Source organism: Tachysurus vachellii, chromosome 15, assembly GCF_030014155.1.
Source record: "Tachysurus vachellii isolate PV-2020 chromosome 15, HZAU_Pvac_v1, whole genome shotgun sequence".
NCBI classification, from domain to species: Eukaryota; Metazoa; Chordata; class Actinopteri; order Siluriformes; family Bagridae; genus Tachysurus; species Tachysurus vachellii.
In genome coordinates this window covers 21,428,429-21,443,335 of record NC_083474.1, presented here as the reverse complement: position 1 = coordinate 21,443,335, position 14,907 = coordinate 21,428,429, and the positions used below count along the sequence as shown (strand labels likewise).

Below are 14,907 nucleotides of genomic sequence, written 5' to 3'. Positions count from 1 at the left end.
GACGTCACTGTATACGTGTCATGTTACACAGCAACGTTAGCGCAGCAGCGACAAACACAACATCAACAATGGTGGATGTTGCTTTACTGTTAATGCTCATGGCTTTGTGAACCTACATTAGCATCCAAACGCGGCGAATCCAACGTGTACGTGCAGCTCCATGTAATCTGTATAAATGGAGGTTGTTATCGAGAAAGTACATAACGTTATTTTATTATTAACACAGAAAAAAGTTAGCCTTAGCATGTAGCTACCTACTATCATGTGTGCTGATAATGTATCATATTGCGGTAAAGTAAAAGTGTATTAAACATTAGTATACTTAAGGTACATTATCAAATGTGCTAACAGTAGCCCCGCCCCCAGCCCCGCCCACAGCCCCTGGGTTGGCTTTGGCTGTCGAAAAAAAAAGAACTGGTTCTAAATTATTCTCTGAACCAGCACTCAAACTGCCTCGGTGGAAAAGGGGCAATGGGTTCCCCATGAAAAGTCTCCGTTCCTCCCGCTAGCACAACTGAAACCTGTTTTTCCTTTCTTCAGGCGCTTCAGATCTTGCTAGACTGGTGTAGATCCACCAGAATAGATTGAACCTTTGAGAGATAAAATACTGTCTAAGCTGTATCCTCATTTATCCTCATTTTTGTTCTCTCTTTTGGAAAAAGATCCAGAACTAACCACTAAATTACACAAGCAGATTTTATAGATTTGAGTCACTTGTGCTAACTTGGCTAACAGTTAGCATGAGTAGGATTTAAAAACTTTTTCTAAAAAATAAATCTTTTTTATAATCTTTTTAAAGCCTGGTGGAGGAAGTATGATTATAAAATACTCTTCTGTTGTGTAACTCCTTTTCTCTGTAAAGCCACACCTCCTCTCTCTGTTACACTATAACACACTGAACCAGGAAGTTCATTTCAGAGAAAACGAAACTTATAGATCTCTCTCTCTCTCTCTCTCTCTCTCTCTCTCTCTCTCTCTCTCTCTCTCTCTCTGTGAGTTCAAGAAAATGGCAGAAACCAGTGATCAGGATCAGTTCAGCTGTCCAGTGTGTCTGGATCTCCTGAGGGTTCCAGTGACTCTCCATTGTGGTCACAGTTTCTGTAAGGTGTGTATTAATGGCTGCTGGGATCAGGAGGATGTGAAGGGTGTCTACAGCTGTCCTCAGTGTAGAGAGACTTTCACTCCAAGGCCTGTTCTACGCAGGAACAACATGCTGGCTGAAGTGGTGGAGAAACTGAAGAAGACTGAACTCCAAGCTGCTTCTCCTGCTCACTGTTACGCTGGACCTGGAGATGTGGAGTGTGATTTCTGCACCGGGAGAAAACACAAAGCCGTTAAGTCCTGTCTGGTTTGTTTGGCCTCCTTTTGTGAAGATCACCTTAAATTTCACTATCAGTCTCCTGCCTTTAAGAAGCACAAGTTAGTTGAAGCCTGTGCAGAGCTCCAAGAGAAGATCTGCTCTGAACATGACAAACTGATGGAGATCTACTGTCGTACTGACCAAAGCTTCATCTGTTACTTGTGTACGATGGATCAACACAAAGGTCATGATACAGTTTCAGCTAAAGCAGAAAGAACTAAAAAACAGGTGAGAACTGGACAACATTATTCTTTTCCAAATCCAGATTTTACAAATTGTATTTTAAATCTATTTTCTATTGAGTTATACTACTGTTATTCAGTGTGAAGTGGATTTTTTTTAAAAGTCAAAGGTTCTTCTGGTATGAAGTGTGAAACAGCTCAGGGGTCTCATTTATAAAACTATGCGTAGGATCCCTACTAAAAGTTTACGTACGCCCAAAAGCCAAAAATGGCGTACGCCAAAAAAAATTCCGATTTATAAAACCGTGCGTACGCACTTCTCTAAGCAATGTTCCCTTTATAAATCACACATCACCCACAGATGTGCGTACGTGAAATCCCGCCCTGTACACGCCCATTTTTAACCATAAATAGTGAATGCAAATCACTGCGCGGGCACGAGAGTGGACCTCGTTATAATGAGTTTCCTCTGCGCTCTGCAGGTTTAAAAACGGGGTGAGGAGTCAGCGTCTCAGGGGGTAGCCACTGTCGCCTGCAGGTTATAATTATATTAAAAACAAAATTGTTACAGTTTCTACTTTTTAATATTGTTAAACTCACCAAGAAGCCAGCCATCACGTACTGCGCCTGCATTTAGTCTGTTCCCTACACTGTTATGTGTCAAGATAAAGGAATCATGTGTTGAACCAGGCCAGCGTGGCACAATGTTTGTGAGGGTCATGTTGGAGTCACATATGATTTGCACATTAATAGAATGCACATGCTTTCTATTAACATAAGCAAATTCATTTTCAGATGTGAACTTATAGCCGATTACATTTGGGAAACCAGACATTGCTGCAAATTGCGTTTTAATTTCTGTCTGTTCTCGCACAGTGTAGGGGAACCTGATGTATCGACTACCCATATTAAGTATACCATTCAAAACGACAGATATTATGGCACTCAGGGACGGCTGTGATATACCAGACCTATAGGGTGAGATGATAGATTCCAATAGAATTATTTCATATACAAAAAGGTCTTAGACACAAAGTTGAGGATTACTTATAGTTTTTTTTATATAAATAATTTACCTGTCTGCCAATTCCTGCTGGAAACAGCCGGTTGCCAAGAACCCCAGAGTGGTGAGGACTTGTATTTGGACTGGGATGGCATGGTTCCGGCGTATTGCCCTCTCTAATACTGGACCCAATTCAACACATCGATCTAAGAGCACAGCTCTAGGGAATCTAAATCGGCTTATTAGCCAGTCATCATAATGGGCCAGGAAATCATCATTTTACTGCCCTCACTACAGTATGTGTAGACAGACACAGCTATGCAGCAAGCTTAACACTCCTCCAAAAAAGACTTGAAACAGAACTAAATCCAAGTGTAATTTAATGGAAGCGGTGTAAAACTGCAAAAGACAACAGTGGAAGTATAAATGAACATAAACAATTTAGCAATAAATAGCACACCATACACAGCAGTAGTGTAAACAACATTGCACATAGTTTAAATTTCAGATATGCATATGCAAATGTTCACACAAGCTTTAAAATAAATGTGCTGAAAGTTTAACAATAAATGCCCAGATTACATGAATCTAACAAGCAGAGGAGTATTTAAGTCTCATATACAAATACTGTATCTCCAAATCTCCAAATACTGTACAACATCGTGGTCTAACAAAACATCAAAAAACATTCATTTAAAAAACACTTACAGACAATGCTTTTTCCGAGGATAAATGAAGTGTAAATGGAGATTTGTATAATAGGTGTGCACTCAAACAGCTACCAACAAAATGGCTGAACAACATGTGCTCCTCTTAAATATATGCAGGTCACCATTAGGGGTCACTAAATTACAAAAGCCGAGGGCTGAAAACAGCACACTCCCCACCTGGCATCTTTAAGATGTCAAACCTTACATGTAAAACAAATATTTAATCTTCGTCCTACAAACTAAGCACAAAGTCCTTTACCATCTTTAGTCACAAGGAGAATAATTTCGGAGATTGGTCTCAGGAACAGTTTAGAGCCACCTTCTTTGACAATTTTCACTTCTACCTTCCTTACTTTCCCATCATCACTAGGAAAGGTTTTGGTGATTAGGCCAATAGGCCAATCATGTCTTTTGGCTTGAGTGTCCTTTAGCAAAACAATATCTCCTTCTTGCACATTTGTTTTCTCCTCTGTCCACTTTCGTCTTTTCTGGAGACCACAGATATACTCACTCCTCCACCTTTTCCAGAATTCGTTGGCCAAATGCTGGACTTGTCGCCACTGCCGTTTATAGAGGTCACTTTCGTCGAACTGCCCAGGAGGTACAGTATGTACTCCAATCTTTTGCGTAAGGAGCATAGCAGGAGTGAGAATAAGAGGTTGCTCTGGATCTGAGGACACAGAATTTAATGGTCTTGAGTTCACTATTGCAGTAACTTCGGCCATAAAGGTTGTTAAAACTTCATGAGTAAGTTTTGCAGGTCCAAGTTTGAGAAACATGCCGTCTAGAATACGACGAGATACTCCAATCATTCTTTCCCAACTACCTCCCATGTGTGAAGAGTGTGGCGGATTGAACAACCAAGTACAACCTTGCTCTGAGAGGTAGTTTTCCACAGGTTTGTTGGCATGCTTAGAACCAGCCTGTAATTCTTTGCAGGCCCCTATGAAGTTTGTCCCACAATCAGACCTCAATTGTTTCACAGGTCCTCTGATTGCGAAGAATCGTCTAAGGGCATTGATAAAGCTAGATGCATCCATTGATTCAGCAATTTCAATGTGAATGGCTCGTGTACTCATACACGTGAAGATGACTGCCCAGCGCTTACTATTACTTTGTCCTCCTCGTGTTCTTCTTGTAGTGACAGACCATGGACCAAACACATCTAGACCTACATAAGTGAATGGAGGATCAGTGCTCAAGCGATCAGCGGGTAGGTCTGCCATTCTCTGTTCTTCTATCCTACCCCTTAACTTACGACATATTACACAGTTGTGTATTAGACTGCTGATGCATCTCTTGCCACCTACAATCCAGAATCCAGCTGCCCTAACGGCTCCTTCAGTGAAATGTCGACCTTGGTGGCAAACTCTTTCGTGGTAGTGTCTAATGAGCAGAGACGTAACGTGGTGTCTACCTGGAATTATAATTGGATGAACTTCATTTGACGGAAGTTGTGCTTTCGACAGCCGTCCTCCAACTCGAAGTAGACCTTGTGAATCAATGAAGGGACAGAGATTGGCAAGAGAACTTTGTTTCTGAATAGATTCTCCCTTTTTGATGCGCTGCAATTCCTCTGAATAGATTTCAGTTTGAACAGCAAGAAGGATTTTAGTCTTTGCATCATTCAACTGGACTGCACTTAAAGGTTCCTTGCACATATGCCAACCGTGGCAGGAATCCTGTTTGACTTCTTTTGAAAAGGAATGAGCTATGTGTGAGAGTCGTGCTACAGCTCTAGAAGCAGATGTCCAGCTTGAAAACCTTTCAAACCGTGTACTTCCAAGACGTGGTGAAAGGTTTGTTAAACATGTCATTACCTCAGGTCGCAATTCTTTATCTGATACAGGATGGATGAGTTCAAAAGCTTCTGGTTGGCCGATCTGTGCATGTATAAGGAATTTTGGACCAGTTAGCCACGCCGAGATGGTAAGTTGGTTTGCTGAAACCGTTCTCGTTCCACAATCAGCTGGGTTGAGATCAGTTTGAACATGGTGCCATTGGTGTTTCTGAGATGAACGTCTAATTCTTTGCACTCTGTTATTAACATACACAAAGAAACGTCTTGATTCATTGAATATATATCCAAGAACCACCTTGCTGTCAGTGAAGAATTTCATGTTCTTTAGTTCCAGGTCCAGCTCCTCTGAGATTACTTCTGCCATTTCTACTGCGAGAACAGCAGAGCAGAGTTCAAGTCTGGGAATGGTAAGATCAGGTTTTGGAGCCAGTTTTGTTTTACCATAGATGAACCCAAGCTCAGACTGTCCTTGAACATTGGTAACCTTTAAATAGGCAACAGCGGCAATAGCTTTGGTTGATGCGTCACAGAATATGCAAACTTCTCTTTCCTGAGCTTGTGAATGAGGAATTGATGTGTACATTCTTGGAATCTTCACTTCTTTCAGATCTTGTAATGAAATGCACCATTTATGCCATTCCTGGAACTTGTGCTCAGGGAGTGGTGCATCCCAATCACAGACATCGCTGGACAGATCTCTTAGGATTTTTCGACCTTGAACACTCACAGGAGCAGCAAAGCCAAGCGGGTCGAACAGGCTATTGATAGTTGATAACACACCACGTCGAGTATATGGCTTTTCGACATTAGCCACTTGGAAGGTGAGTGTATCTGCAACAAGGTCCCATTTGAGACCTAGACTTCTTTGCACAAAGGAAAGGTTTTGACCAACATCAAGGTCCTGTAAGTCCTTGGCAAGATCAACAGCAGGAAAGGCTTTCATAACCTCTAATTTATTGGACGCGATTTTATGCAACTTAAGATTGCATTGGGCCAACATCTCTTGAGCTGCTTTCAGCACACGGACAGCTTCCTCTACTATGGGAAATGATTTGAGGCCATCGTCTACATAAAAGTGTCTTTCTATAAATTTCCTCACCTCTGTTCCAAACTCACTTTCGCCTTCCATAGCTGTCCTCTTCAGACCATAAATGGCCACAGCGGGTGAGGGGCAATTACCAAATACATGAACTCTCATGCGATACTCCATGACCTCACCGTCAAGTTGATGGTTACGAAACCACAAGAAACGGAGGTAGTCACGATGGTCCTCTCTCACAAAGAAACTATGAAAACATCTGCTTGATGTATGTCATCACTGCAACTGGCTCAGTTCTGAAGCGCATAAGGACCCCAAGCAAGCTATTATTAAGATCTGGACCTCGAAGGAGAACATCATTTAAGGATACGCCGTTAAACTGTGCACTTGAATCAAACACGATTCTAATTTGTCCAGGTTTTTTAGGGTGGTAGACTCCAAAACTTGGCAAGTACCAACATTCCTTATCTCTATCAATGGGAGGTGCTACTTCAGCATGGTTGTTTTCAAAAATCTTTTCCATGAAATCTATAAAGTTATCCTTCATCTCTGTGTTCTTTTTCAGAGTGCGACTGAGAGACATGAGTCGATTCAAAGCATGTTTTCTGTTGTTGGGTAAGCGTTGTCTTGGTGTACGAAATGGTAGAGGCACTACCCAACTGTTTGTATCATCTTTACAGAATTCCTTGTTCATGATCTTTAAAAAGACTTCGTCTTCAACTGAAGCAGCAAGCTTATAATCTTTCTCCATCTGAGTGAAAATCGATTCACCCACATCTGTGTGTGTTGGCCTTACAGGAGACTCATTTTGCTCGCCTGACAACTGTACTTTCATATAGATGTTGTTCTCACATGGCGTCAGGTAACTAGGACGTCCATTCCAAAGCACGTTGGTTTTATAAGAACAAACAGCAGGTTTATGGGCACCATTAAGGCAGACATTACCAATAATGACCCATCCTAAATCCAAGCGTTGAGCAAAAGGTTCGTTGTGCTGACCATTGCACTGATCTCGTACCTTGTGCACACGAATGATGTCTCTGCCAAGCAACATGAGAATTTTGGCATCATGGTCAAGAGGTGGAATCTTGTCAGCTACAGGTCTAAGATGGATATGATTGTGTGCAGCTTCTGGATTTGGGATTTCATATCTGTTGTTAGGAATCAAATCGCATTCAGTGAGAGTTGGCAATGATAGGCAGACTTCTCCATCTGCAGACTCCACAAAGAAACCACTTGCTCTCCTTCCAGCAGCATACGTTGTTCCAGAGCATGTCTTAAGTTTATATGGACAAGCATCACCTTGGATTTTGAAAATATCAAAGAAGGTTGATTTAGCTAGTGGCACATTACTCTGGTCATCTAGTAGCACGTACATTCGCACTTTCTTTTCAGGTTGCCCCTTTGCATAGACATTTACTAGACAAATTTTAGAACAGGATTTGCCTTTGAGTCCTCCTCCACAAACCTCAGTACACATCGAGGTAGTTGCAGCTGATGCATGTGCACTTTGCTCCCCACCATGCTCATCCACTAGTGTAGAAGAGTTCGCCATGATCCAGGGTGCTGGTCCTGCATGTAAAGCTGAGATGTGTTGATCACTATTACATTCCTCACAAAGCACTACAACTTTACAGTCCTTTGCTTGATGTGCTGTTGAAGCACAACATCTAAAGCATATAAAGTGCTGGGACAAAATACGCTTTTGCTCTACAAGGGGTTTTCCTCTGAAAGCTCTGCACTTTCTTAGTGAATGGGGTTTTTTGTGTAGAGGGCATTGCTTATCTGGATCCTCCTTTAAATGCTCAAAAGGGAGAGGGTTCTCCACCTGAGTTCTGTTGACTGAAAAGGAGGCCTTAGGTTTCCATGATTTAACTGGATGTTGGTTCTCAACTCTGAATGGAACAGTACTGGAACTTGAGAGGAAAAAACTAGGGTCATTTCTCATTTCTGCTTGCTGACCCACAAATTCAACAAAAAATGAAAAAGGAGGATATGGAACAGAATGATCTCTTTTGTAGTAAGAGCCTTTACTCATCCACTGTTCTTGAATACTATGAGGCAGTTTCTCTAAGATTGGGTTTATTCCTCTTGCTGTATCGAGGAAGTTGAGCCCTGGTAGATATCCTTCTTTTTTTGCTGCTAGAATTTCGAGCAGTAAGTCACTGAGCTCTTGCAGCTTCTTGCTGTCTTTAATTGAACATTTGGGGAAATCGTGAAGTCTGGAGAACAGAAAAGCCTCGATAGCTTCAGGAGAACCATAGCTTCGGTCAAGTCTCTGCCAGACCATATCAATGCCATCAGCTGGATTATTGACATAAACTGCTCTGATACGTTTGGCATGTTGCAGTGATTCCCCACCAAGCCACTTAATGATAAGATCCAACTCTTCACTAGGTTTCAGATTCAACCCCTCTATTGCATTGTTAAAGCTGGACTTCCATGACAGATAGCTGGCAGGTTGATCATCAAACACTTTAAGCCCTGCAGTAATGAGATCTCTATGAGATAAATAAGCAGCCAATTCAGAAACATCTGTAGAATTAACTTTTGCTGTGATGGGAGTCCGAGCTGTGACTGGCGTTTGACTGAATGAATCTATATGTTGCACTGAGCGAGAGTTGGAACGGTCCACATCTGCAGGTTGGGGACAATTATCTACAGGAGAAGAAAAATGTTTTCGAACATATTCTCTTGTTCGTTCATTAGACTGGTGGATTGATGAAGCATCACTTCCTTTTCTCTCAGATTCATTCATTTCTGATTTCACAAGTGCCTTGAACACTTCAGCTTCTGCTGAGGCAGCCTCAGCCTCACACTCCTCTTTTAAGGCATTTAAAGTAGCTTCGATGCGTGCTTTCTCAACTTGCATCTCAATCTCTCGTTTAGCGAAGGCAGCTCTTTTACGTGCTCCTTCTGCTTTAGCACGAGCTTGTGCTGCAGCTATGTTGCTTGAAGACTTACTTGATCTTCGTGAAGAGGATGACAAAGATGATGCAGCACATTCTGACCTAACCTCTAGGTCTTCTGGATCGACGCTTATAGGATTAGCATTTGACATTTTTGAGAGATGATGATGAATCTCCACTTCACTTAGGATCCGGAAGTTTAATGTCTTTTTACTTTACTGCCCTCACTATGTGTAGACAGACACAGCTATGCAGCAAGCTTAACACTCCTCCAAAAAAGACTTGAAACAGAACTAAATCCAAGTGTAATTTAATGGAAGCGGTGTAAAACTGCAAAAGAGAACAGTGGAAGTATAAATGAACATAAACAATTTAGCAATAAATAGCACACCATACACAGCAGTAGTGTAAACAACATTGCACATAGTTTAAATTTCAGATATGCATATGCAAATGTTCACACAAGCTTTAAAATAAATGTGCAGAAAGTTTGTTAACAATAAATGCCCAGATTACATGAATCTAACAAGCAGAGGAGTATTTAAGTCTCATATACTGTACAAATACTGTATCTCCAAATCTCCAAATACTGTACAACATCGTGGTCTAACAAAACATCAAAAAACATTCATTTAAAAAACACTTACAGACAATGCTTTTTCCAAGGTTAAATGAAGTGTAAATGGAGATTTGTATAATAGGTGTGCACTCAAACAGCTACCAACAAAATGGCTGGACAACATGTGCTCCTCTTAAATATATGCAGGTCACCATTAGGGGTCACTAAATTACAAAACACGAGGGCTGAAAACAGCACAATCATGGTCCCTGAAAACTCGTTCTCTCCTTATTCTGCCATTGGCGTAATCCTCCAACAGTGCCAGCAGTGCCATCATGAAGCATTATATACCCGGGTCACCGGAGGATTTATATGTTTCTAGTAATTAGACTGATCGTTAACACCTTGACAAAATCACAGAATTAATTTGTGGGCGAAAATTTAAGACGAAATGTTATAGTGAACACATACTTCTTCATGACGGTTTTGTAATGAACACCGTAATAGTTAGGACCGATGATGAGTAGCGATTGTGCTTCATGACTGTATTTGCAGACTTTGACATTTTATGATATATGTACATTAAGGAAAATATTTCGTTTTTACACTGTGCTCTGCAGTTCTCTAATAAAAGGGTATTTCATGCTATTTTGTATGACATGTAGTCGCGCCATCTCCTCCTGCGCTCCCGTTGTGGACAATGTGACTGTAAGGCAGTGCTGATTATTCATTCATTCATTCATCTTCTACCGCTTATCCGAACTATTCAGGTCACGGGAGCCTGTGCCTATCCTCAGGCGTCATTGGGCATCAAGGCAGGATACACCCTGGATGGAGTAGCGCTGATTATTATTATTATTATTTTATTTTTAATACAATTTGAATTACGTTTGGATTTTACTAGATGTATATAGCCTAAAACAATCGGCACAAATAACACTGTTGGATTTAATCCTCATGATAATGTGGATATAACGTATGAAATGGGGTGAAAATTAAATGTCATTAATTCTTATAATCGTTCTTCTCACATGTATTTTCTACAATCTAACTTCAGTTCACGACCTCTCCATCTGTGTCGCCAATTCCCTTTGTCTCCAGAATGTGCGTACGCACAGCTCAAAGTCTGCTTAAAGGTGCGCACATTTTCCCGTCAAGTTTGTTTTTTATAGATCACAACCTTTGCGCGAAAACTGGCGTACGCACGTTTCCAGCCCCGTTTTGTACGTACGCACGCTTTATAAATGAGACCCCAGACCAGTCAGTGCACTTTAAACAGCCAACAGTGTAACAAGATTCTTAGAACATTTTATACCTAAAGTTTACAAAGACCATGTTAAAACTCTGTTAAAGAATGAGTTAAAGGAGGATCAGATAAAATCCCAGCAGAGGATCCAGGAGAAGCAGAAGAAGGTGCAGGAGCTGAAACAGACTGTGGACATTATTAAGGTGAGGAGGAAACTGAGAGATTCACATAAACACACACATTATAGAGTCACTGTAATAGAAAGAGTTGACCTCAGATGTGTGTGTGTGTGTGTGTGTGTGTGTGTGTGTGTGTGTGTGTGTGTGTGTGTGTGTGTGTGTGTTTGTGTGTGTGTGTTTTCTAACAGACGCGTTCACAGGCAGCAGTAGTTGACAGTGAGATGATCTTTACTGAGATGATCAGCTCCATGGAGAAAAAGCGCTCTGAGGTGACGGAGCTGATCAGAGCTCAGGAGAAAGCTGAAGTGAGTCGAGCTGAACGACTCCTGAATCAACTGGAGCAAGAGATTGCTGATCTTAAGAGGAGAGTCACTGAGATGGAGCAGCTTTCACACACACACAATGACATCCACTTCCTCCAGGTAACACTCACTGTCTGATCTACAGAGGGCGCTGTTCCTCACAAAGTTTCCTCCTAAAAGCTCATTACAGCAACAAGAAATGTTCCTGTCTGAGATCACGTGTGTCTTTGTTCTGATTCAGTCTGAGATTCATTTGTTCCTCTCGTCCACTTTTCTCCTTCTCTATGATGTGTTTCCTCTCTGTAGAGTTTCCCGTCTCTCTGTGTTTCTCCTGGATGTGACGACTCACTCAGCTTCACTGTCAATCAACATCTCTCATTTGATGGAGTGAGGAAATCTCTCTCAGATCTGAAAAAACAAGTCGAGCAAATCTGTGAGGAGGAATTCAACAAAATCAGACCAGAAGGTGAACAAACAAACATTGTTTCTGTATCACAGTAAAAAGAGCCATAAAATTCATCTAACAGAAATAAGAAGTAAGCAGGAACAAGACTGCAGAAAATCACACAGTATTAGCATCAGTCTTGTAAATGACATCAAGATCAATTTAGCAGATAAACAAAGTACAAATCTTACATTTTTGATAAAAATCGTAGCTGATGAATAAATTGAGATGGTGACGTTGTTGACGTCTGAAATAAACGTGAGGAAACCTCATTTTTCTGTCTCTGTGTCTCCACAGCTGCAGCAGTTCAGATGATTTTACCTTCAGAACCAAAGAACAGAGAAGATTTTCTGCAGTGTAGGTTTATAACACACACACACACACACACACAGTGTTAAAATGTCTGTATTGTTGATCCATGTATATAGAGCTGCATTAGGATTATAGAAACACAGACAGGTGTCTCACACACACTTTATATATATTATAAATCCTGTGATTAACATCTAACATGTGGACATTTTATTACTGTAGATTTCTGTTATCTGACTCTGGATCCAAACACAGTACATTCTGTACTCATTCTGTCTGAGAAGAACAGAGTGGTGACACGGAGTGAGACACAACAGCGATACTCTGATCATCCAGACAGATTTGACTCCTGTGCTCAGGTGTTGTGTAAGGAGAGTGTGTGTGGACGCTGTTACTGGGAGGTGGAGTGGAGCGGTGATGTGTACATATCAGTGTCATATAAAGAGATCAGCAGGAAAGGACGGAGTAATGAGTGTTTGTTTGGATACAACAGTCAGTCCTGGAGTCTGCAGTGCTCTTCTTCATCTGTCTCTTTCTGGCACAACAACATTGAGACTGAGCTCCGAGGTCCATCATCCTCCAGAATAGGAGTGTATGTGGATCACAGTGCAGGAACTCTGTCCTTCTACAGCGTCTCTGACACCATGAGGCTCCTCCACAGAGTCCACAGCACATTCACTCAGCCTCTACACGCTGGATTCTGGATACGGAGTTATAACTCTGTGAGGTTTTGTGATAGAAAATGAAATGTTAGTAAAAGTTTCCAGTAAAATTATAAGTGAGGTGTGAGATTTAATTTGTCCCTGAGCTAAACTGGTCATTTTGTGTGCAGAAACCAGAACAGTAAAGAATGTAGAAAGTAGGATGTTTCTAGAAATAAGAAATGTTCTCAAACAGACTATTTAACTGTATGCACTATTAGGAGGATTTATTATCCTATGATATATTACAAAGTTTTTTTCAGGTGAGAACTGGATATCATATAAATATAAAAATTCTATGTTTGTTTTGACAAAGAATATTTCCTTAGAAATAATAAAACTTACTCAATCTGCTCTGTCTGTGCTGCTGCTGGTGGAAAACTCCTACTGTGTGTAAAAGACGTTTATTATTTTATATCCTTAACACTTTTCTGATTCCTTTCTCAATCTGCAAAAAAAATCTAAACTTAAAATTGAATCTACAAATTAAATACAGACTGGAGTTTGTTGGAATCTAGTCATATACTTATCTGATCATTTAATAAATCAGATACTGTCTGACGTGTGTGTGTTTTACTCACTTTTTATCAAAATAGAGGAAAACAAATGAAATATTATTTTATTATATTTATTATTATTATTATACAGCGTCTCTGACACCATGAGGCTCCTCCACACCACATTCACTCAGCCTCTATATGCTGGAGTCAGGATGTGGAGTAATAAATCATCTGTGAGGTTTTGTGATCCAAAATAAAATGTTAGTAAAGTTTTTCAGTAAAATTCTAACTGAGGTGTGAGATTTAATTTGTCCCTGAGCTACACTGGTCATTTTGTGTGCAGAAACTGGAAAAGTAATGAATGCTGAATGTTTCTAGAAATAAGAAATGCTTTCAAACAGACTATTTAACTGTATGCACTCTTAGGATGGATTTATTATTCTTGATATAAAAAATGTCTAACATCAAAAAAAAAAAAAGAGTAGCACCCTGCCAGTGGGCGAGGAAGTTTCAGGTTGTGTAAGGGGAGAGGTACCAGATCACCCAGATGAAACTCCTGTGCTTAGGGATACTTTATTGATCTGTTCCTTCTGTACATATTCCATTACTGAGCGATAATTTGAGGGATGCTCCTCCCATGCCTCTTTATCCACGTCTATTAGGCCTCTTGGTTACTGTCCGAAAAGGAGATTGAATGGTGTGAACATAGTGGATGCTTCTGCCTTCTCTCTCCAGCGTTGATCAAACAGAACAAACTGTACACAAATCTTTTGTTTTGAATGATATACAACCAACTAAAGTCCTAAAACAAATCTTGTTTTAATCTTGTTTTTTTTTTAATCTTGATTTTTTCCTTGGTAAACACTTTACCAAAAATGAGTCAAAAAGAACTGGCAAAGTGTTTAAAGATATTAATTAGTGTAAAGGAAAATCAACCCTAAGACTTAAATTAAGTGTTACATTTAGTAATACACACCGACGGTTGGATCATTAACAAATCAGTCACTGGACAAATAGGAGGCATTTATTTACCAGGCTGGTCATGGGCCGAGATGATAGGCATGTGTCCAGTGTGTAAGAAATAAAAAATGTGGTAAAAAAAAACGATGAGGTGAAGATCTTAATGAAGAACAAGAAGTTTATTCCAGCATAGCAGTGACAAAATACATGAAGTACTTTGGGTTCGTCTGAGTCATTAAGAACCCCGAGCAAATCCTGCTCAAATCCCGCATTTTATACAGTTTTCCCTTTTGGTAATTTAAATGAGGTTCCGCTCTGAATGTGTGTTGAGTGTAAGAACTGAGTGTCTCCCAAATGGCTGGGCTACACCTTGTTGTCTAGCTGATTGTATTTAAATGTTAATCATGGACACGTACACCGTGTCTTGGTATTGTTACAATTGTTATCAACCAAATGGTCACTTTAAATGGTAATCGCAGTCACGTAGACCCTTTGTTCGTGGTGATCCTTGATGTCCTGCTGCCGTGTTCCCATATTTATAATTGAATCAAGTTTATACATTTAGAGTCCTAAACGTATTACCTTATGATACTTAAACCTTTTTAGGAATGAGCTCTTTTAGATGTGTACCTTGGAGTGGAATTTGGGTGCAATTTCTGTAATTTCTTACAGTCCCCCCTTTGATGCTTTTGGCCTTGA

The 14,907-nt window shown here is 40.4% G+C and overlaps 1 protein-coding gene across 1 annotated transcript; it reads left to right on the top strand.

The window, feature by feature from the left end:
* Positions 1-853: 853 nt before the first annotated feature.
* LOC132857708 (tripartite motif-containing protein 16-like) lies at positions 854-13,309 on the top strand. The gene is made up of 6 exons (XM_060887686.1): positions 854-1,588; positions 10,917-11,012; positions 11,177-11,410; positions 11,597-11,756; positions 12,033-12,092; positions 12,270-13,309. The coding sequence occupies exons 1-6, from the start codon at positions 1,007-1,009 to the stop codon at positions 12,791-12,793; spliced, it is 1,656 nt and encodes a 551-aa protein (XP_060743669.1). The 5' UTR covers positions 854-1,006; the 3' UTR covers positions 12,794-13,309.
* Positions 13,310-14,907: the final 1,598 nt, after the last annotated feature.

Bases quoted from the DNA above. Each gene is read 5' to 3' on its own strand.
- LOC132857708 (XM_060887686.1), top strand. From the start codon at position 1,007: ATGGCAGAAACCAGTGATCAGGATCAGTTCAGCTGTCCAGTGTGTCTG. The intron at 11,757-12,032 runs GTGAACAAACAA...GTGTCTCCACAG, and splicing joins CAACAAAATCAGACCAGAAG to CTGCAGCAGTTCAGATGATT. The intron at 12,093-12,269 runs GTAGGTTTATAA...TTATTACTGTAG, and splicing joins CAGAGAAGATTTTCTGCAGT to ATTTCTGTTATCTGACTCTG.